The 24,090-nt window shown below is 40.2% G+C and overlaps 3 protein-coding genes across 5 annotated transcripts in view; 1 reads left to right on the forward strand and 2 right to left on the reverse strand.

Annotated features, from left to right (window-relative positions):
* OSBPL11 (oxysterol binding protein like 11) overlaps positions 1–18,642 on the forward strand; it is a 44,933-nt gene extending 26,291 nt beyond the window's left edge. For all 3 annotated transcript variants that reach the window (XM_075152829.1, XM_075152827.1, XM_075152828.1), the window contains 7 exons: positions 3,930–4,075; positions 6,116–6,256; positions 8,249–8,747; positions 10,361–10,547; positions 14,324–14,506; positions 15,155–15,308; positions 16,688–18,642. In XM_075152829.1, the coding sequence (XP_075008930.1) occupies positions 3,930–4,075; positions 6,116–6,256; positions 8,249–8,747; positions 10,361–10,547; positions 14,324–14,506; positions 15,155–15,308; positions 16,688–16,765 (1,388 nt within the window). In that variant the 3' untranslated portion in view covers positions 16,766–18,642. The remainder of the gene's footprint in view (positions 1–3,929; positions 4,076–6,115; positions 6,257–8,248; positions 8,748–10,360; positions 10,548–14,323; positions 14,507–15,154; positions 15,309–16,687) is intronic.
* The window catches only part of PARP9 (poly(ADP-ribose) polymerase family member 9), a 542,373-nt gene that overhangs the window by 140,114 nt on the left and 378,169 nt on the right, over positions 1–24,090 (reverse strand). The gene's annotated exons all lie outside the window — the stretch shown is intronic.
* LOC142083840 (TGF-beta receptor type-2-like) overlaps positions 21,877–24,090 on the reverse strand; it is a 33,902-nt gene continuing 31,688 nt past the window's right edge. The window contains exon 7 of the mRNA XM_075153886.1: positions 21,877–22,372. Coding sequence (XP_075009987.1) covers positions 22,160–22,372 — 213 coding nt within the window. The 3' untranslated portion in view covers positions 21,877–22,159. The remainder of the gene's footprint in view (positions 22,373–24,090) is intronic.

Here is a 24,090-nt window from a genome sequence, read left to right on the forward strand (position 1 = left end):
GTTGTTGCTAAGTAGTGTTTACACTAGCCAAGGACTTTTCAGCTTCCCATGCTCTTTTCCTTTGTATGCTTCATCTGTGTAGTAAGGGATAGAGTGAACCTTGCCATCGAACTTTGTTAAGTCGTGCTTTCATAAACTTCTATTAAAATCACTTTCTGCTAATACCTTCGATGGTGATTCTTTGAGCGGCCTCTAAACCACTCATTCGCGACAGTAGCTTTCATTTCTAGTTAAGCATTAAAATACAAAGCTTTACATTTGCACAGGTTATTATTAATACTGTTTATATATCAGTATTCTTATTTTGAGTTAACATCCTAGTCTAAAACATGGACTAAGATAAGTGTTGCATTCCATTCCGAGGCCAGAACAGACTTGTAAGAAAATGCAAATTGGTTAAAGGTAAAAAAAAAAAAAATCTTTTCATAAACAACCAACCCCCCCAACAAACAAAAAAAAACCCTACAAACCCCGCTGCTAATGGGTGTGGAGTAACATGCATTCACAGGCAGCAGACAAATACTTTGCTATGTCTGCACAACTGATTGCAAGTAGGTGCTTACCAGAATTGTTCCACCTAATTTGTGTGCAGCGTATGGAACTGAGTGTATGCTTTCCTGTTTGTAAATTCTTTTGCATCTTGTTGTGATTTTTTTTTTCATGTATTATTTTGTGGCTTTTTGTGAGCAAAAAGCTTTTGAGGATTCTCAAATGCTTCTCTTATACAACAGATATGGTAAATACGCTAAGTATGTTACAAAGTACACTCGTAAGTTGTCTCTTACCTTATCTTTCCGATATTCCTATCATACTTGTGGTACTTGCTTTGCCAGTGCATATTATTTCAGAGCTGTGATTAGTTTAGCTTCTAAGATGAAAAAAAGTGTTGTATAAAAGTATTAAAACTATATAAAAATAGTTTGTGATTTTTCAAATCAACACAGGCATTAAAAGAGAATATGTGAATAGGATGAATTAACTTTTTTTGTTGTATTTCAGTTCAAAACTTCATTTTAAAAATGAAAAACTGGATGGCACCTCTTCAAATCTTTGTTTGAACTCCAAAGTTACTCACACTGAAAGAACTCTCCCTATTCCCTGTGAATTTTTTTAACTATTGTTGCATAACCGTGGGAGGTGCACATCAGAAGTCTTTTTGTTTTGGCATTTTCGCGTGTGTGCTACTAAGGTGGTTTTTTTGACCCATTACTGTATCTGGGGAAATAAGTAGGGCTCAATGAGCACCGCTGTAATAACTTGTGAAGAAGATAAGGGGTTTTTCTGATGAGTGTTTTTGAGTGTTTTTCTTATTTTTTAAATTTTTAAACTATGCAGGGAAAAGCTCAATTCATCTGACTGCTATTCAGTCGGTACCTGCCTGTGAATGGCCAAATCTAAAAAAATTGCTTGAAGATGTCCAGATCTTGAAGATTTCTGATGATATCGTAGAGAGAAAGATGGAGAGGGGAGGAGCAGCAGATTGGATGATGTGTTACTGGGGCCAGAGTTAAAACCAGACCATTAAAAGAATGCGTGCGCCTTTCTGTAGTCTTCCACTCTCCCACAGGCGTGGCCTTTCTAGAGACACTGTAATACGTTTGTTCCTTTCAAGGATTGCGAAGAAATTTTTTTTTTTTTTTTAAGTCTGTTTAGCTTAGATTTGCCCCCCACACTCAGGAGGGATACTTACCATTCTGGTTCAACTGGTGGAGTCTTTTTGGTAGGCTTCAGAAGTTGATATAGAAGGGGAAAGGGTTGTGGCTTAATTCAAATGCTGCAGGAGACACTTTTATATTTATGTGTGGGAAAATATAAAATGATTCAGGGAAAAAATCTTGAACGCGGTTCTATCTAATAAAATATATACAAGCACTGTTTAATCTTCCTAGGATCATAAAGGCAGGTAGCATACTTCAACTAGATACGAGCGAGATGCAGCAAGAAGTGATGCTGAAGAGGAGACTTGTCTAACAGAACATAAATTGAAACACAAAGTGGAAAAAAGTATTTTCAGGTCTGGTGGAGTGGTACTTGACTGCTAAGCGTGTGTTGGGCAAGTGCTTGTCAGGCTTAAAAAACAAGGATTAGAAATTATGTAAGAGTGCCAGTTTGGTATAAATTATTCAAAGAAAAAAAAATGGAAGAGTTGAAAATGCTGCCCCAACTGCATCAAGGTATACTATAGACCACAGACTTAAAGATGAACAGGAAAGTTGCAGCTATTGACTCAAATTTAGGAAAAGTTGAATGTGGTGAAATAATTACTGAATTTTTTAAAAAAAAAGTACTTCATTAGCATAAAGGTGAATTGTAACAACAATTTGCAACTCTTGAAGAAAAATGTTGAAAGTGGAGACTATAGACTCGGAGAGGTCTGTGTTTGTAGCAGAGAAGTGCTGACAACTGGTTAAAAAAAAAAAAAAAAGCTACCTGAAATAGTCAAGAGCATATGTGAATATGATCTTCCAGTTGAAGAGAAGTATTAGTGTGGTATCGTGTCCACTCACAGATTAAAACACAACTGGTAGCTCAAATCACTTTAAAAAAAAGTCCTAGAATTTAACAGCGAAAATTAAACAGGACTTAATAATAAATAAGGTTATTTTAGAAGTAGCTGATAGGGAATATAAAAGTGAGGCTACTTGTTAAATTCAAGCTAATATAGAGGCAGTGAGTGTGGATTAAATGCAGTCTAGAACATGCAATTAGAGATTATTGTGTTGAAAGTTACAGCTCAGAAAGCAGGTACTGTTCATGAAGAGGTTTAAAGATGAGTAAAACCTTTTCAAAAAGGTAAGTGTGACAGTGACATTCTGACATCTTATTTTTTGACTTCTTTGAAACTTCTGTTTAAATAGCTTAAACTTAAACTGCTGAGGGATTCTCATTTCTCACTATGTAATGGATTAACGAGTAATAGACTTGATGAAAATAAACTGTCTCGCTGGGGAAAAAGTTGTCTGGTCCCATTAATAAAGCTGGGCTTTTTTCCTGCCCCAGTATTTTCCCGGTGGAAATACTGCTGTTTATCTGAATTAATCTTACTCTGCCTGTTGTGGTTGAGGATGTGACCTAGTTCCAGGTAACAGATGTCTGGAAATAAAGGACTGTGTATCATATAGGAAGAGACAAGAGCCGCCTCAGCGTAGGTTCCTAAGCACAGGGAAATGTGGTGGTAGAAATTCAGACTTCCTAATAATTTCTGTTTGCAGCCCAGCCAAGATGGTTTGTCAGTTTGTGTATTCTTCAGTAAAAACTGATCGGAGTCACCTGTACATTTATTAGCCTTTGAAAAAGAATGGAACATTTGTATTATTAACGAGGAACCCGATCTGTTCTGATAAATTGGCTGGGAGTAACTAGAGATGCTGGAATCATTGAGTGGGTAATAGCTTTCCAAGCCCTGCAGCGTTTTTTTCTTTTGAGCAACTATTATTTATTCAGCAGTGTGTGCTTGCCTTCTTTGCAGCGGAGAAAAGACAAGTACCCTCTCCAGAGAAAACACTGGCAACAAAACTTTTTCTTCTTCAGCTCTTTTTAGTCTAGAACTGAGCTGGGTTTGAGAAACTGATAAGTGGTGGGCTGCTTTTTTTTGGTACCAGTTAAAGAAAATTGTCAGGGTTACTTAACATTCCCGTGATACTGGGTTCTTCCTGTAGTGTCTGATTACACCTTTCATGACACCAACTAGTTTCTCCAGTCCAAGTTGCATGTATTACAGCTCGCCAATCGCAGTGTTTGTGCTAATGATCACTGAAGGTGGTGTCTCATTGCACCACCTTTGTTTAGTGGCTGCTGAAGAGATTGGCTGCAGGAGGAATTGGCTGCTTTCAGCTTATTCCTTAAAAAATAGCTCTTTTGTGAAAACTGCTATTTACTGACCTTCCAGAGGATGAGCAAGTTTCAGCGCAAACTTTCTTTTGCTTCAGGAACGACGATCAGTTGGTTGGAACCGAAGATATCTCTGGCAAACCACTTCAAAAATGGAGCGGCTCAGAATTTCCCCACAGAGATAAACAAGCCAGCATCTGTCAGAGAAGAGCAGTCCATTGCAGAGCCCTGCCAGCTAACAAGGGTAAGGTAATGTGAACATCCCATTTCTGTGGGGAATTATTTTGAGGAATATCTGTAAATGTTTCAGTCGTATTATGTGAAAATGATTTAATGACAATTCTTCTCACACTTTTTGGTTAGCTGTGTCGGAGGAAGAGTGAGTGCAGTTGCAGTAAATGAAACTTTCTACCTTGCTTTTTCAATAATTTTTGCTGCTTTCTGTAGCTAGCTGTCAAGTGGAGGGAACCAATTCGGACGGTAGTGCAAGGTGGTGTTGCGGTATTCCATTGCATTTTGATCTAAAACAACTGGAAATTGAAGTGCAAAAAACCTAAATGGAATTCATGACACTCTCAAAATGGGCCCAAGAAGTGCTGCCTAAGTAAATGAGACACAAAATTGCCGGTCTCCAGCTATTAAATCTCTCCATCTTTCTTTCCTAGCTCTTGCTGTGTCTTAATCTGCGTTTTTCTTAATCTGAGCAACTCTCATCACTTGACTTCAGGATGGCTTAATGTATTTGAAATACAGCTACAGTCTGTATCATTATAACTGTCAAAATTGATTTGAAGTGCAAAATACTAAAGTAAAAAAACAGCAGGGATCGTGATAAAGAACATGTTTTCCTAACTAAGCTAGAAAATCATAATTACATTCTTTTTATACTAGTTGGTTTCACGCAGTTGTTTGGATGAGACTATCATTACAAAAAGATGATGTGCTGTTGTATGTCTCTACAACAGCACCGTGCTATCTTACAGCAAAATCGAAATGGAAAAGCTTTTTTCAGTTGCTGTAGTTTATAGATTTTTAAATGGATCTGAGTAGTTGCTACCAAGTTAAAAAAAAGAAAAAATGAAACAAACCAGGAACTTTCAAATAAATCATTTAATTCCTTCCTTCTAATAATTGAGTGAGTTACAATTCAAGTGCTTAATGTATATCACTGTCTGTATTTGGGATATGACTACTCTTATCGCTCCCCTTAGATGTTTTCAGCTCCCTTATTTATGATAGCAGAACAGCGTAGCATCCTTGGAAATGAGTCACTGCAGTTTTCATCAGGGTTTGAGCTCTGTGTGAGGTCTTGGCCCCCTGTTTTTGATGGTTGAGTGTTCATAAATTTGCCTGGAGCTAGGGCAGCTGGTCCAGGAAAAAGGGCTTTGCTTAGGCAGATGCATATTGCTGCCCTCCTGTGGCATTCAGTGCCTCTCCCCTCTGCATCTGCCCCCCTCCAGCTGTTTGCCCCGAGAGGATGCTGCGCAGCGCCCTGGGAATACCACCATCCCTTCTGCCTTTCTGCTTGCGGAGTGTTGGTTGTTAAAACAGTGCTTGCAGGGTGGTGGTTGTTAAAACGGTGCTAATGTAATTTCTGCTAGTCTGTCTGGATGCTTTAGTTATACTAACAGGCAACCGGCATGTGTGGTGTGTGTATGTGTGGTGTTTTTTTTTTTTTATAAAACTACTCCAAGTTACTTTTTCTTTTACTGTTACGTGTGGGCACTAGCAGCAACATCGATAATGCTTCTGCAGACTAGCCTGTAGATATGTTAATTGCTTGTCATCAGGCATGACAGTAAGCAAGTAACTAGGAACTACCATTTGCTACAGCCTGTGGACTAATGATGGCAACACTGGAAAGCCTGAAGTAGTGTGGAGGTGGAGGGGTGTTATTGAGGTGGTTGGAATTTCTGCTAGCATTTGCTTCGCTATTTTTGTGTATGTGTTAGATGCTTGCCATTCTGTTAGCTCACAAAACTTAGAGGAAAACAGGTTGTATTTGCCTTTAAGCTTTTTTTTTTTCCCTCCCTGAGCTGCGTGAGAGATGATAAGAAATCTTAGCCTGAATCCTCTAGATGAAATCTGCACTGAATTATCTTAATGTCCCTTTAAATTCTTCAACTGTTGTTTATCTTGGGGGTAGATTCCATTGTGTAGCTCTCTGCAGGGGTTTATTTAGTCTTTTTTTCATACGTGGACAGTTAAATACAAGATGAAGTCCTTTTTGGATATTGTCTGGCCAATCACATCTTTGAGCTGATGTTTATGGCTCTTATCCCAGGAACCTGAAGAAATAAATCCAGATGAGGAGTTGGAGGATATCTCTGATGATAAAGAAGATGATCTAGGAGCAGTAGAAGAACAGCGCAGCGTTATCTTGCATCTCTTGTCTCAGCTGAAACTTGGCATGGACTTAACAAGAGTAAGTAACTGAAGTGTGAAGACTGGCTGCAGTAAAAGTGAAGTGCCATTTTAAACTCAACTGTTGTATTGAACAATATTGGGTTTAAGATGAAATTGTGGCCTGTAGCAACTTCGGGTCCCAAGATCCGATGTCGCAGGACATCGCAGGTTTTAAGTGAAACATGCTGAGGGAGTAGATTTTCTTTAATGCAACTGGCCATATCTTTTCTATTACATTCTCTTCATGTTTTCTACTATGGTTTTGCTGGCTTTCCTATAATGGCCTGTTTTCTTTCCTGTGTTTGCAGCTTACTCTTTCCATGCTGTTTTCTACAGCCTTCTATATTTTTGTCTTTCTGCTTTCCTTCCATGATCTCTTTTCTCACTTGATAATGCTTTTACACACAACTCGCATAACCCTACACCTGCATTCATGCTGCTTCTGAAAATAAGTTTTCTTTTGGTTCCCCATTATCTATTCTCAGAAGTCTGTTTACGCCTCTCTGTCCTGTTCTCATTTTTGTGTTTGCTCACAGCTATAGCAAGCAGGAGCAAAGTTATGCTGGAGAGAAGTGGGTTTGACACTTCAGTGCAGATCTCAAAAGCAAGCAGCTTTGAAAAATTAACGCTCGGTTACTACTAGACAACTTGGGCAGCAACGCTGGGAAAATTGGGCTGCTACCTGTAAAGACTTCTTACCATAAGCGCTAGACGCTTGTAAAGAAAAAATGGATTTTACAGTGGCGTGGAATGAGGAAAAAACTCTCTTGGATTTATGGATTATAATTTTTTTTCCAAGCTATGTTTTTTAAGCACTAGCTACTTGGCCACTAGAAACACTTGTATTGTGGAGCTTACATTTCACAATTCGGGGCGGGGGAGAAGGTGGTATGAACAGGCCCTGTTGCCTGTGGGCCAAACTTAAACCCCTGCTGCTTAATCAGGAATTCATTAAGTCATTATTTCACTTATATTGAAGATTGGATTTGGTCTATCTTTTTCTCTTAGTTGGAACAAATTGTCAAGTCTGTCTCCCAGTTGTGACTTTTGGCTCTGTGTGCAGAATTGTCATTAGTTCAGAGCAGGCAAAGCATTGAAATGCGACAAGTCTGACTTCAAAAAGAGGTAACGAAGTTGTTAGGATTGCATTTAACTTAAATATCAGGGTACTGAAGCGAACAGCAACTTTAATATTCCAGGTTGGTGTTGCAACAACATGGCAAGTGTATTCAGCTTAACTTGTATATCCATTAAGAGTCTTATGTCTGTGCTCTAACTCTTTGAATGCAGCTGATTTAAATGGACTGTCTTGTTCTCATGGTTGAGACACCTTGTGTTGCTCTTTACGACAGAGTTAGTTATGTGAGGTTAGTTGCCGCTACAGGGAAGGAGAAGACTGATGATACCCACAGCCTCTTACTCTACAGTATTGCTCTAGGCCCAGCAAAGGACAGGACTGCTGTTTTTTATAGTGGTGAATATAACTGGGAAAGTATAAGGTCCTCTGCTCAGAGGTACAGGATCAGCCTATACTATGTTATTTCTCATGGATGCTCGTCCTAGTTGCTGTGGTGAGAGAGACTCTGCAGGCTCTTAAGAGCTCTGGCATAGCTTGCCTGCTTTTCTCTCCATTAGACAAAACCTTTCCTAACATCTGCTCTGAACCTTCCTTGCTATAGTTTGAGCTCCTTCCTGCTTGTTTTCTCCTCCACAGACATGTGGGACACATTATCTCTTTGCAGCTCTTTTATGTTTTTTGAGGGATGCTCAATCCCTTTCAGCCTCTTTAGTCCTAATAGTACTTATTGGGCTTTTATCTCCTTGTAAATTGCTTTTCTGGGACCTCTAATCACTGTATTTTGCTCGCATGTTAGAAGAGGGACAAGAAAGTTCAGTCTGAAAATGCGGTGTCCAAAACAGGACAAAATCCTCCACCTGAGAACTTCCCTTATAAAAATGCCTATCACTTTGTTTTACTTATTAGAGCTTTCTGGGTTTTCTTTTATTTCAGGTGGTTCTTCCCACTTTTATTTTAGAGAAGCGATCGTTGTTGGAGATGTATGCGGACTTCATGTCCCATCCAGATCTCTTCATTGCAATCACAAATGGTACTACCCCTGAGGAGAGGATGATCTGCTTTGTTGAGTATTATCTCACTTCATTTCACGAAGGTCGCAAAGGAGCTATTGCAAAGAAACCATACAATCCAATCATTGGGGAAACATTTCACTGCTCCTGGAGGATGCCGAAGAGCGACGTAGCCACTGATGCTAGCAGTAACTTCTCTGCTCACTCTCCCTCAGAGCAAGTAACTCTGTCTAAAGATCTGGAAGGCCAAACAGAGCTGGACTACTATACAGTAAAATTTGTAGCCGAGCAAGTGTCCCACCATCCTCCTGTCTCAGGGTTTTACGCTGAATGTGTAGAGAGAAAGATGTGTGTCAATGCCCATGTCTGGACAAAAAGTAAATTCTTAGGAATGTCAATAGGAGTGACAATGGTTGGTGAGGGTAAGTGTAACTTCTGTCCTTTATTCATTTTAGAAAGTTGTTAAAATACTAGTTTGAGAGGAAATTTGATGTTGTATGCCTCTGGCAGAAATACAGATGAAGACTGATCGGTAGTTGTCTTTCAAAGACTTTTCAAAAAAATTTGCTTGCAGAGATGTCAGCTGCTACTGTGGGTTTTCAGATTTTTTTTTTTACATACTTTTTGTTTTTCCTCTAATCTCTGTGATCTGTAAACCTTAATGTACAGTCATTCAGTGATTTCTTACTTTACTGTTTACAAAGTACAGAAGATACTAAAAGTCCTCATTATAAACAGCAAGTTTTCACATGGAGGAAAAAAAACATATAGGTTTATGCTTTGCCAAAAATCAGGATTATATTTGGAAATAGAATTTTGACTTTTAAACCAAAGGGCAGTTACTGTAATTGGAAACATTCATAAATATCAGTTTACAAGCATCGGACAAACTAATTTGCACCAGACACTTATTAAATAGAAGTGTTGTTCAATTCGCATATATTGCACTTACGTATCTTACTATGCAAGTTTTAATTGTAACTACAGAAGCTGGATCCTTTAGGGACAGAGAAGGGTAACTGTCCTTAAACCGTAATTTCCCTTCAGTACTAGTATTTGCTGCAAGAGATGAGACGGCATCTCCCATTCCGTGTCCCCTGTGTATATTGCCCAGTAATGGGGATTCCAGGCACTTGCACGTGAACTGTGTACATGTCAGGGGAATGAGCAGGGGATGTGGGGATGTGGCAGGCGCATCTTGATGCTTTGGCTGTACCAGGTGGTTTCTGAAGCTAATATCTCCTCTAGGGCATTTCTCAAATCATGTCGTAACTTTTCAGAATTTCTCATGTTTTTCACACTTAGGTCAGATGCACAGGGATAATTTGCCACAGAGGCATGAGTCGATGCAGGCAGCAGTCAGTTGACATGCTGTGTTCTTGTAACGGCCAGAGGTAGATCTTGTGGGGTTTTTTAATAGGAATAACCCACACATCTTAAAAACCAAAGAAAATTCTAGTTTTTTTATGAGATTCTTGACATTTATTGCAAAAGCTACTGTCAGGAGAAAGTTGGGTTTATCTTGGCAGAGAGATGCGGTAGGGAGGATTGTCTCTGCTACCTGCCTTCAGATAGGGTAGGATGTATTCTAGGGAGGGAGAACAGAGCAGGAGTATTGGCCTTCCCCAGGATCTGCAGTTCAGCGTATTCATTCGTTATTTCCTTTTGGCAGCATAAGTCTTGTGTTGCCGCGCTCCAGAACCATCAATAAGAGAGTGACCAGCCCTTTTACATACTACTGGAAAGTATGTTGCACAGCACAATGTTGTACTTTATGGAGCGGTATTATTAGGATAAATGTCTTTTCCCAAAAGAAACATAAATGCATGTTACTCAGGTTAGTAATTTCAGGAAAATGTTTGTGTCTAGAATCTAATAAATTTCAATTTTGTGGTGTTTTTTTTTTTGAGGGTTTTTTTTTGTGTGTGTGTGGCGGCTAAGAGGAAAAGTAGTCATTCATACTATTGGCTATCTGTTTCCGTAACTCGTTTGGTCTTGTCTAAAGTGGTGCTGATTCTTTTATTTCTTCACACAGGTCTATTAAGTCTCTTGGAACATGGGGAAGAATACACTTTCTCTCTGCCCTGTGCATACGCTCGGTCAATTTTAACTGTTCCCTGGGTAGAACTGGGAGGAAAAGTCAACATTAACTGTGCGAAGACTGGGTATTCTGCAAGTATTAACTTTCACACCAAGCCCTTCTACGGTGGCAAATTGCATCGGTGAGAACACTATTTTCTGTTTATCCACGTAATTCACACTGTAGAACTGCAGTATCTGAGTAACTCCCCTGTTCTGTGTGCTGAATAATACTCATTTGATAGTCTGAGAAAATGTAGTTTTTCCTGTTCATAAACACTTGAAGGTATTACTGTGCTCGTAAACGATATCATAGCTAAACAACTGCATCTCATGTGATCCTCAAGGAAGAATCACGTTGCCTTTAAAGACAGTAAGGAAATTCCATGTTTGTCTGACTCTGTGTTCAAACCACCAGGAAAACAGAGTTCCTGGCTTTTATTCCTGGCTGCCACAGATTCTCTTATTACTGAAGTGGGTTAATTTTTCCTATTTTTTCGATTTGCTCCGTGTTTGAAATGAGGTTGATCTCGCTGTCTTAAAGGGTTGCGTGCTGTTTGCAACATGCATAGTAGTTGCACTGTGGGAAACATTAGTAAATAGTCTTATTTGTTTCTTATTGGTCTTAGGATTTCTGCATAAGAAACATAAGACTATCAAGGTTAAGCACCTAGAAAATCTCTAAATACCTTTTTTAAAAGACAAAAATGGTAATTGTTGGAGTGGTAATTCTTCATGTGTATGCATGGTTAAAAACTAACAGGTAAAAGGAAAGTTTGCTTGGGGTTACTTCTAGCAGATTCTAGGAAGCGTCTGCACACTTGGTGCAAAAGCTTTTAGCAGTCGTTAACATTGATGTTTTTAGACATTGTATAGTAAAACTGCTGCAGATTAGCTTTGTGCTAATATAGAGACAATTAATTAAGGAAGGAGAAAATTAAGTAGTAGTCACACAAAGAATATCTGATTCCAAAGCATTTTACTCTCAGCCATTTACTGGACCGTGCTTATTTAAACCTTTCTTAGATTAAATGTGTGAGAGATAATAATGAAATATGTAACAGCCTAGAACACCAGAACTTCTTAAACGTGGGTTGCTCTCACAGGTTGCAAAAAATCAGCTGTCTTCTCTAAATCCTGAAACAGTAGGATAAGGCCATATTTATTGCTTAGAGGAAAACAAAAAAACCCCATCAAAACCTCCATCTTAAAGCACTTTGCCCCTAAATTCCCATACATGCTTTGAATTTAACTTGCAACCGTAGCTCCCCTGTCCCAATGGCATCTGGAGAACTGAACTTACATGTAGCTCTGTTTCACTTGACAGAATTTTAAAGCGATGCATCATTTGGGATTTTTGTTTCCATTGCTTACAACCTATCTTCCACCTTGCAATAGCTCCTGTTGTGCCATAAAAAAATAAGTGATAGGATGCAATTCTACTTCAATGATTTAATTTTAGAAACTGTTTTGTTATTTGTCTCTCTGAAATCAGTCACAGATGTAGAGGCTTTTTAAAGACATATCTGCTCAATGTACTGTAACTATTGAAAATTTGACATGGTGATGATTAGACATTGCCAAAAGAGTCTCTTGATGAGGAAGCAGCAGTGTTGTCATGGTTACGCAGCGCGCAAGTGAGTTGCTATGGCAACGTTATAGATTTTTTTTTTTTTGTAGAGTGACCCTTGTTGTTAGACCTCAGCTGGATATTGGCTCCTTGGTCCTGTACCTCTTTAGCTTGATGAAATGGAGGATGATGGTAACGAACAGCTAGGCATGTATCAATCATGCCAAGCTTACAAATAAACGCTAGCAGATTTTTATCAGTAATATTAGTTCAGGCAGATATTATGTTCTGCAATGCTGGGAATGGCTGTGTGTCACACAGCAATGCAACTTGAAGAAATACAAGTTTCAATGGGAGTTTAATGTAGCAGCTCGATACTGCACCTTAGTAGTGAGTGATATAACCTTGTTTACTTTAAGCTGAGCAGAGACAGTAATTTGGTGATTGATATTAAAATACTGGATGTCAGTATTGTGTTGTAACCACACAGCGCGTGGAAAAATTAAGCTCTTAAACTTGTGAAGGTGTAACTGCAAAGTCCCAACAGGCTGGTCTCTGGCATCCTATGGATTCAGTTCAGAGATCTCTTGAGAGGAGGACAGGGACTCCACCAGGTGTAATAGCTTTGGTGAGGTGTGGGAGTCACAGGATGAAAAAGCAGCACAAAATGAAGGTTGCTTGCTTGTTGCCTACTCTTTCAGTTGTTTTCAGAAACTGTTAGTGCTTAATAGTTTAATGTAAATGTGCTCTTACTGCTCATATTGCCCCAACTTTGGCCCCTTTTCTTGAATGACTCTTAAATTTCTGTAATAAAAAACTGCTTGAGCAGCACATACTTATCAGTCTGGTTTTTTGGAAGATCTTTCTAATGAAGTTAAATTAGGTTTGAGCTGCTGGACCATGATGTCCAGCTGCCTCCCGCATGTGCAAGATGTGGCAGAAACCTTGGCTGCTCCCCCCTGCTCCGAGCCGGCTGCGAGCTTTCCCCTCTTGCCCTGGGGATTCCGGAGGTCTGATTTGACTGGCATCTGGTATCTCTGCGCTGGAAGGTCTGACCTGTGATACTCGTTTCGTTGCCCGAGAAATTAATTTTTCTGTTGTGATGCAGGTTTGGGGGGGACAGGTAGATGCAGACACAGCTGGAAGTGACCGGCGCACGTGGAAGCGGGCAGGGGCATCTCCGTGTCCTGCACTCCCTTCTTCCTCTGCGTGTGGCACCACACAGCCAGCATGGGCAAGGTGGGAGCACAGAAGAGCTGCTTTCTGCTCCCCTGTATGCAGTTGTTCCAAGGAAATAACAGCAAACCAGCGGTGTGCTATTATTAGCTGCACATAATGTAAGTGTGAAAGGAGATGTAACATGTGCTTTGTGTGAGCGCTGATGACCTGCGGGAAGGGGAACTGCAGAGTGGTGTGTTGTAGAGAGCTTGTGTACAGGTAATAGCAGTTTAACTGGAGCTGGAGATAGTGTCCTTTGTGAATCATGCAGCACCTTACAAGTGAGAATGTCTCAAGTCTTGTTTGCATAGTGTGCAGACCTTTTTGTTTCTTCTTTCTGGGAGAAAACTTCTGTTTGAGGGTGGTAATTTGTTTGCCTAACGATGCTCAGTAAGCTTCTGCTCCTTGATTCAGGATGAAGTGAGTGTCGGGAGGTCTTTGGACAGGTCTTGATGTTGAGAAGAAAAATATGCATCAGTGTGTGTAATTATGGTGATACTTGAGCATCTGTGCAACACTTTGAATGAAATATTGCATATTAAAAAGACATTTTTAATATCTTGTTATTGGCAGAGGTTTCTGTGGAAGAGACAGGAAAGAAAAGCAGTTGTCGTGATTCCTAGTTTCCTACCTTGCTTTCTACCTTTGTGTGTCTGCTGCTTATGTGAGCAACATAAAAATGAGACCACCTACTTATGGAGAACATTGAGATGTAAAGATGTGAGATAAAGTGCCAGCAGGTAGTGAGATACATTCTTGGTAGAAAGTTTAATTTTTATTTTTTAAGTCTGAACTGCACATCTGATGTCATGTTTCAAGTGGAAATGATCAACTGCTTATTACATGTGAACTGTCCTGTCTTAATTTCTTTTTCATTTTCAGTTCCGTTAAAAGGTGTGAAACAAGTTTAAGCTGAAGCCAAAAATGGAGTTTCCTGGGTAACGTGAAGAGAACTAGAGCAATGAGTGAAAGTCACTTTGCTCTTTGAGCTTCTCTGTGCAAATGCAATTCAAGTAACTAACATTTTTCAATACAGTGTGACAAGTTTGCAAACTCGTTCCAAATGAAGTTGAGTGATTATGCAAGGAATAGTCCTCAGGTGCCTTTTAAAAATAAAAATTACTTTCCTAGGGTCACGGGTGAAGTGAAGCAGAACACGACGAACACAGTGGTGTGCAGAGTGCAAGGGGAGTGGAACAGCGTGCTTGAGTTCACCTATAGCAATGGGGAGACAAAATACGTGGACTTGACAAAGCTGTCTGTGACAAAAAAACGAGTCCGGCCCCTTGAGAAACAAGGACCATTTGAATCTAGGTAGAGTATGTGTTTACTATTGTCTGACCCTTCTTGCTCTACGCAGTCTGGTGAATGCCTTAGGAAAACCTGCAAATGTAGATATTATTTGTGGATAGGGCTTAGCAGCAGTGATCTTAATTTTTTTTATTTTTTAAAAAACAAAAAACAAATGCATAATAAAAAGTGCAAAAAACAAGCGCAGGCGCGTGGTTGTTTATCTTGTCTCTTTTATTCATGGACAGAGTTGTCTTATGAGTTCATAAAGTGCCTGCTAGAACAAAGCCTCCTTACCTGTTTTGTGTTTAACCATCAGCTACCCAGCGGGGCTGAGAAGGGAGGGGGCTGACAAGGAAGGTCCTCACAAGAAACCGCTTGTTGAATAACACTTCCATAGCAACTTTAAAGGGTGTACAAACAGACATTAGATTGGCACAGCCGAAACATCAGAGCCATTCCTATCCGCTCCTAATTGCTAGCCTAGCAATAAGACTCAGCCGTGAGCTCTTCCACCTGCGCTGCACCATCGTGCTGCGACCTGGGTTGGTTTGTCATGCATAAGTGGAGGCAGCGTTCCTGTTCTGAAAGAACTGCATGCGGCGGTCCTGTAGTTCGAGGTGGCAGGCTGAGAAAACCTTTGAAAACTGAAGTTAATGATTTGTTTTATAGGAGGCTGTGGCAGCACGTAACAGAGTCTCTGCGGGATGGAGACATCGATAAGGCTACGGAGCACAAGCGAGCCCTTGAAGAACGACAGAGGAATGAAGAGAGGCTTCGTGCTGAAACAGAAACACCTTGGTGTACTAAATACTTCCTTAAAGAAGTAAGTTCCCAAGCACTTAGCTGTTAATGAAGGCAAAGGCAGAACTACAATAAAAGCAGGTGCACATATGGGTCCGTGTCCTGTCAGAATAGAGTATTTGGCCTTAGGTCTTACAGTTTAGCTCCACAGGATCCATAGGAGTAAGGTGACATAAGCACTCCCAAACATGTAAAGGTGTGACTTTACCCTTCACTTCCCAAACACTTGGTTTTGCGATTCCCTTGCAACAAAAAGTTTGCCTGTTCTGTGGTTCCATTTCTTTTGCCAAGTACTTCCTCGTGGCACATGGAAAACAGCTTTACGTGTACATGTGTAAGTAGACTGTACCAATAAATACCCAAAGAAAATAATCAGTAGTACTAATTTTGCTTATGTTGTGTGCATATGAACCCAAGATATTACTGTTAGCAAGAGTTCATTCTCAGCTTAGAACTTTTTATGTTCTTGTACGTTATGTTTTGGGTGGAGCTTATATGTTCAATGGCTTAACCTGTATTTCAATAATGGTAGTAATAATAATACAGTAAGACTTTTAATAAGGTGAACTGCGGACTGCCCAGGAAGACCGAGGGCTGCCGGTATGATAACTTTGAAACAGGCTTTCCTTGTGATCCAGATGATGAGACCCTGCTTGTGTAGAGAGCTTTGCTGAGCCCCATGCAAGAGGGGAGGACTCAAGTAAAATTTATGCTGTAGTAGTTTAGATTCTCCTTGTAGTGAAAGCTTTATCTGTTAAACTGCAGTAGTGTAACTCCCCCTTCTTCTTCCCATATCTGTGGTCTAGCAAGGGTTTAAAACATAGGCTAAAAAGGTTTTTTCCAGTTTTGTGTTTTAAACTTCAGGACTATCTGTTAGCCCCAATAAAGTTTTTTGTTCTCTAAAGCTATCTTAGTATGACTAGCTCTGATTTAGATATTTGTATTGTTAGTATCTAGATTTAGAAGAAGTGAAATTCTGTTGCTAATTGGCGATACAGATCTACTCAGAAAAAGTTTAAACGTAATCCTGAGCTACTTCATTTCCGGGTAAGCAGCTGGGCCGTGTTAAAACTGATAATCCTGGATAGCTGCCTCTCTGCCGGCTTCTTGTTTGGCTTTTTAAAGTAATCTGGATCATGCAGTTGAGAAGAGTGGCTTTCCATCTGGGTTAATTACAAGTGCAGTTGATTCCCAGAGAGCGCTGCGGCTCGGCAAGAGTCCGTACGTGTTCTGAAGTAGTCTCAGAAGCCTGCAGCGTTGATCTCTGTGTCTTAATCTGTGGAGTTAAAGGTATAAGATGTGTCCCTCTGGTTTTCACAGCTATCAGTCTAATAGTTGTGTGAAAGGAATTCTCCCAGGGCAGTGTCTTTATTATAACCGTATTTTCTCTTTAAATTGCAGGGAGATGGCTGGGTTTATCATAAACCCCTCTGGAAAACAGTCTCTGCTGCGCAAACTCAGCAAACGGACACTAACTAGAAAAACTGCTTTAAGATGAGTTTTTCTGATTTTCCTCTCCTTTTCTTCTGTCTCTCAAAACACAGTAATCGCACTGAGTGTCCCCTTTTTATGTAATTGTGAAAGTTTAAATAAGCATAAAGAAATAAATATACTAGGGCACTTTAAAGCTATTAAAAAAAAAAAGAAGATTAAAAAAAAAAATCAAAGTTGTAGAGACAGACTTGCCAGGTACATTCAACCAACTTGTTTTTTGTATGATCCAAGAGATTTTATCTGAATTGTGTAAGATTCTTCTAAGTAGATATGATTGCAGAAGCTGCCTAAGAGAAGAAGGAATGTTGGATTTTGGAGTGACATGGGAACTTTTTTCAGAATCTGTGTCAAGCTCTTTAATAACTGAAACCTGCTCAGTACCCATGTAGACAACAAAAAACTGCTGCTTTTATGCCCAGTGATTAACCTTTCTGGCGAAAACTGGAGGGGTGTTTGGAAGATGTGCCTGAAATCAGTGTTAAGAAACAACTGGATCATGATGACTTTTTTCTTCAGAGAGAATGCATGCATGCATCAGAGGAATATGGGATATATGTAGAGACTACCTTTCTTTTTTATGGATTTATAAAAACAATTAGAATTGTAACCATGGAGAAATTTTTCCTCTGAAACGTTTTAATATACTTGAAATAATTGACTTGAATTGGAAAAGTAATTTGAACACTTTTCAACTCCTAATTTTATTAAATCTCTTTGAGTGACTTTGATTTTTCTCATGTTATAATGTAATAAGGTTTGGCCTTTTTTTTTTTCCCTCCTCCACCTTCCCTTCCCGAGGACTAAGGCTTTCAAAATGAACAGAAAACATACAATTCTGTATTTAAATTTCTCTGCCCATCTAGTCATCTCAGAGATGAAGTATCAGTGTTACAAACTGTCCTTTGGATTGTTTTGGTTTTTCTCCTGTGGTGTTATTCAGAACAAAGCAGTGAAATGTGACCTGTGAATACATGGACTGTAGGTCCTGGTTTTTCAGCTTACCATAGGGAAGAAAAAAAAAAAGCTGATTATGCTGAGGACTGGGTATTGATTTGAAACACAATCAGATATCAGGAAACTGTATTCAGGTACAAACATCCTTTGGTTTTTTTTATAACTATTTTATTGAAGTCTAAGAATTGCTGGCAATTAAGAATAGTACTTATTATGGCTTTCGTTATTGTTGTAACTACAAGCTACCTTAATTTTTCCAACAGTGGTGCCTTAATCTGTTTTTTCTTCTGATGTAGTCTTCCAATCAGTGTATATAACATTATCTGCCACTTCCCAGCCATGGCAACGGCTGCACCTGATCCAGCATCATGAGAACTCGCAACTGTGTGATCTGGTAAGATGTTTTCCATGGAGAAGATACAAGTGTAAGAATGCATCAGAAGGTTTAAATAACCATGTTAACTTTCAACACAAACTGTAAATTGTGCAAAAAAAGAGTTGGGTTTATGCACAGCTATTTTGATCCTCGTGTCCTTTTTTTTTTTTGCTGTGAAATGCACTGAGATCTCAATGCGAGTCATAGTCCGTTTGTGAGAAGTGGGGGTGGGGATAATAAAACTACAAAATGATTCATTTGTTCTGTCTGCTTTCCTAGAGATCAGGTGACCAGGAAGAGTAGGTTGTTGTTATCTTTTATGCTGGAGATCTGTCTGTCTGGGCTTTCCTTGGCCCTTAAAGTGGGATATTTTGGCACTGTGCACTTGAATAGTAACTATATTCTCCAGCAGAAGAATGTTTTAGGCCCTGCTATCTTGTTTGTGATATTCTATAAACCATCCTGTTGTGTTAGTTTTGGATATCCATTGGGCATTTTCATGTTTAACCAGGAATAAAAATAAAAATGAAAACAGTGGGATTAGTTCCTCCTTGTTTCTGGGTCTGCGGCACGTTTGGGGTGTGCTCCTTGGGCAATTCCAGGATTTGGGGGTAGGAATCATGGTGGCAACACGTGAACTTCCATGATTCATCAGTACCTGCACCAAACTGGGGGTGGTAGAGGGACAGAAAATAAATTGACAACACCGTATATGTTTCATAGTTGTTTTATCTGTGTCAGATTTGGCAGCAAATCTGTGGCAGATTTGCTTTAAACAAACAGCAAGGGCTGTGGTGCAAGGTCCAGGTTTTAATATTGCAGTGATCAGAGCAGAAAACAAACTTTTATCAGCTGAGCATACTCCAGGGATCAAACTTGTGCTTATTAAAATATGGACTTATGACTCAGTCACTGAGCTCTGCTTAAGATTTTGATTTGGGAATTTGTCAAGGTGATGGCTGTAAAACAGACTGAAAAGCTCCCATGTTGACCATAAACCCATTTGTGTTCCTTATATAATATTATTAGTCAAGTTATTTCTCTTCCACCCTCATCTGGTATGCTTGTGGTTTCACACTAAGAAAGCTGTTACTAATTTTGTTCTGTAAAAATAGACCCAACGCTGAAGAAGAAGTCTTCTAAAATACATGAAATTATTTCTTTTAACATGGGGGTGCTGCTAGGAAAAAAAAAAGTTAAAGCCTTCCTTTGCTCAGATGATCGCAAGAACTGGAATGGCTTCCTGTCGTGGATTTAGTTACGATGCAAATTTCTAGTTACTTCTAGAAACAAAGGACATAGTTGAAAACAGTTTAAAAAAAAAATCTAGCCGCTGAATATCCAGTTTAAATTGTAAGACATTTATGTGATTCTTCTGAGAGTTGCAAGCACCCTACGGACTAATGGCTGTATTTTTAACTCTGACCAGATTTGGTTCTCGTGCATAACTGCTGTTGTTTCCATCTTGTACCTTCTGGAGCGAAGGGAAGGGCTTACTGCTGCTTCCTATGTAGATATTTGCTGGAACCAGAGTGTGTTCAAATGCAAAATGTGTGTGCAAAATGTAGGATTTCAGCTTATGTTCCCTCCTGTCTTTTTGGCTTGATTGGGCTCCACTGAAGTTAAGAGCAAAATTCTTATTGATCTCAGTAGTTTTAGGCTCCCTGAGTTATAAACAGGTCTTGGAGCTTAAATAAGTGGCTCTCTTCAGAGGTGCTGCGTACCCTGCTGCTCATGGAAAACAGTGTGACAAGTCACTCCTATTTAATGCAGGCATATGATGCTGAAAGCTTGCTTCTGGATTTGGTTTTCATGGAAAAAAATGCAATATGTAAATTGGAGCGTTCAAGATTTTAGGCATGGGGAGGGGAATAGACTGAGAAGTTTTTCAGCATATTTACAATATAAACTGTCAAGCCTAGGATTAAGTCTCTGTCTCCCCAGGATAATTTGGATATCAGCCATCAGAATCAAAGATGCAATGTCTAGTTTGCACGGGCTAATCCCCCTCTGTCCCAGTCACCTGTGGAAGAAGAGGTCGGAGTGTTTTAAAGCATCTTGAAGTGCACTTGGAAGAACAAGTACCCGTATTCGTCAATGTTATATCCAAACAACTTGGTGCAAAACTTGGTAGGGGAAATTCTGCACGGAGTATTACGGGAAGGAAAGATTGGACAGCCGGGGGGGGGTTTGGTGTGTTCCTGTAGTTTCTTATCTCCATGTCAGAAAAGCTGCCCCATGCTCTCTGTTTCTCTTGGGCATACATACAGTAGAGCAGTGGTTAATATATGAAAGAAATGAGACTGAAGTCAGATGGGTGGAAAGGGTGTATTTATGGTGAACTGGGGAGGATATGCTTCAAGAGAAGAGGGTTAGCTTGAAAAAATCATAAGGTGACAGGAGATAGCAGCCAGGTGGGGAATTGGCGAGAATCGTAGAATCATAGAATCATTGAATCATTTAGGTTGGAAAAGACCTTTAAGATCATCGAGTCCAACTGTAAACCTAACATTGCCAAGCCCACCACTAAGCCATGTCCCTAAAATGAAAGGTATGGTCACAGTTGCAGGTGGAGACTTATTCATGGTAGCTGAAGTCAAGTTTTTATTATTTAGATTTGATGCAACCTAATTCATTCCCCTTCCATCCTTCTTTGAAGGGATTAGAGACAATTTTGTTCAAGGCTTTTATTTTAGGAGCTATGGAAACGGTCCAAAGAGGTGAAAACAATAGCAAGAGAACAAAAGCTTTTTGTATGGCCTGGTGCTGTTGTAGCTGTTTATTTTAGAAAACCAAAACAGCCCTGCAGATCTGCTTCCCTGCTCCGCATTGGGGAGCCTCGGCTGTAGAAAGCTTGTGGCTGTTGTACGGTTTTCTCCCTTCCCCTCTCTTGTAGGGGTCGATCCATGCAGCTGCGTGCTGGCAAGCAAAGTATTCCTCTCGGATGCTATCCTGAAAGATATACCTTTGTGTAGGTGAGTGTCAGGTATGGGCTTGCAGGGCTTCTTACTAGCAGCTAGGGTTTTTATTACCTTTTGCTCCCAAGGGTGGAGGGATTAAGACTTGCTCAGTGCCAGGGTTCAGAGCGAGGTATGACTTACCTTTCCTTAATTGCCTTTCCGCTACGGAGGCAGCCTGGCTTGGTCTGGTGGTTATGGGAGTAAAGGTCCCGGTTCTGTCTGATCATGTTTCTTCAGGTTGAGTAATACAGCAGAGGGGTATGAAGGGGTTGCGAGAAGAATTAGCCAACACGTTTGTGTTGATGGCATTATGTGGCACAAATCTGTTGGCTAGAGGTGGCTGGAAACTGGACTGATACGGGGAAAGAGTTGTCTAGATACCCTGTATGGAGACTACTTAGAGTGAAACAGTGGTGTCTATATTGGTGACTTTTTTTTCTCTATTGAAGAAACTTCACACGCCTACCTGAACTATCAAGTACACCCTGGAATTTCCCAGTGAAAAAAGGTGTGTTGGAGTTGTAGCTGATCAGGCTTTTGCAAACTGGATTATCAGGTATCTTTATGCTCTAAGGACTGTCTGATCAATTAATTTTCTTGGGTGCCAGCATTTCTTTCACTGAGGGTGTGTTACATCTCAACATTTTTTTCTTCTGCTGCTACAACAGATTTCTTTTTTGTGTGGAGGCCATTAAAAAAGGAAAATTGAAAATTGTCTTGATATCTGCAGAATAAGCAGTTAGAGAAACTTGTGATGGCAATATGGAAGGACTTCAAAAGATAGACATGGAATTCAGGTGCTTATTAATAAAAGATTAAACATTATTATTTTAAAAAATAATAAAAGGAATGCTTTGCATCATTATACATTTAAAGTAAGTACAAAATCAGTTCATATATAATGTTGCACTTTAACCAAAGTATTGATTCCACAGTTCACTGTATCTGTGGGAGGAAACAGATCTTATAAATAAGTTATGTACTAGATCTTAGTTCCATTTTGAAAAATGAAGCGAGGTTTTTTCCCATGAGCTAAATGCTTCTCGCTTATGCTCTCGTTTCTCGTGATGAGGCTTTTCGCCTGCTGTGTCACTGCGTATTTCTGCTCCCATCACTGTCCTGGTGCTCCCCGCCTGGAGAAGCTGTTTTGCTGGCCTCGTTGTCCGTGTTGTTGTTGAGGATGTCGTCGCAATCCATCTGTGCCATCAGGTTGAAGCGCTCAGCCACGCAGTGGGCGGTGAGGCGAGCCTCGGGGTCGTGGTCCCAGCACTCCGTGATGGTGTCGCACAGAAAACGCATTCCCTGCAGTCAGAAAGGCTGAAATTAAGATCTGAAGGCAGGAGGAAGAGGAGCTAGAAGCTGATCTAAACCAGTCGCAGTGTTTTACCGTACTTTTGACAGCTTCCTGCAGAAACGCTTTTTTTTGCTAAGCTTAAGCGCGGGAGGAAACGGCCTCAGTAAGTTGTGGCAAAGGCCAGTGCTCGCACCGTTACTGGCACTGCTTGTGTTACAGCAGCAGCCTCAGCTCGCCTGGGATCTGGTCCCATTTTCCTTGGAAATCCTCTCTGGAAATCGGTTTGTATTGACTGTGGGACTTAAATTGGGGCCCAAGGGAATTAGACCCTTCATCTCCTGTTTCAGCCTGGCCCCTTCAGATCGGAACATCCTAAAATCGGGAGGGACAGGAGAGGTGCAGATCGTGACCCTCGGGGTGGCTACCTGGCTGGCAGCTGAGCCCAGGTCTCTGGGTGTCAAGCCTGTGCCCTGGCTGTTACACCTGGATGGAGGGGAGGGGTGGGGGGGTTCAAAGGCAAGTTTGGAATTAAACTTCTTAAATATGACTTCTTGTTCTAGCAGCTTTCTGGAAGGGTGCACCACGCCAAATAGTCATTGCAGCGTGCAACTAAACTTGGTTTTCTCACCACGAAATAGTGTCTTGGTTTAGGTGGGATTGGGTACTTCTCAGTGTGCTCCAGAACACATTCGGTTCTTCTCAGTTACAATGGTTATGTCTCCCAGTAATGTATTTTTTTCCAATTCTGTAGTGCTCTGAAAAGAGTCCCAATATTTTGGGCTTAGAAACAAAACGGCAGTATTTGGCTGGTATTTTTCCCACTCTTAAGCTAGTAACACAGCTAGCACCAGAAGCTATGTTGAACCTTCCTTTGCCTGTATAATTCCTATCATGTGCTATTGCTTTTTGCATCGTTGTCAACCAAGGTTGCAACACAGTGGAAAAATCATTATTCTAAATAAAGCTTCACAGTTTTTAGTGTTTTTTTTCTATTTCTTAATTTGCAATTAAGAGAACCCAAAAGTCTCATGTGGACCAACACAAGAGGAAAATGCAAGTCCTACAGAGATTTACCATCAGTGTCATCTGTCCTTCTGCACCTTTCTCTGAACTCGCTGCTCTCTGCTAAGGTTCATCGTACTAAATCTTCCGTAATGGACCCAGATTAGAGAGAACAGGATTGTGCAGCAAAACTGACAGATGGTGCGTTTCAGTACCTCTTACATCACTCATTTATTAGCTTAGTTGAAAGGATTTCAGGATAATTGATTAACATGCAAAAATGAGCTAGCTTAGCTGAAGCTTTTAAAATAAGCTTTTTCTCAAACAGAACATGGTACTATCGTACGGCTTAGTCATTAGATTTTCTGTGCTTATTTTGCCCTGAAATCGTGACATTTATTTGCAGTTTGCCTTGTAGGTAGCAATGATGCTCTTTTGAATGGTACAACTGGAACATCTTCTTACGCTCACAAAATGGATTTAGTTTGGGTTTTGTTTGATATCTCCAATTTCCAAAGGGTGCTGAGTTTTAAAAGTTTAGTGGCAATATTGACTTAAGCTCCCACTGCTCCTTCCCGTCCTGCACCAGCCCTTCGGTTGTGCCCGTACAACAGGCTGTTCAGCTGCTTCGTCCAGGAATTTACCTCGTCTAAATAACCACCTTTTTTTTTTCTTTTTTTCTTTTTTTAAATATGGTGGGGTGTGAAGCGAGGTAGAAGCATGA

The sequence above is a fragment of the Calonectris borealis genome, chromosome 6 (assembly GCF_964195595.1).
Source record: "Calonectris borealis chromosome 6, bCalBor7.hap1.2, whole genome shotgun sequence".
NCBI classification, from domain to species: Eukaryota; Metazoa; Chordata; class Aves; order Procellariiformes; family Procellariidae; genus Calonectris; species Calonectris borealis.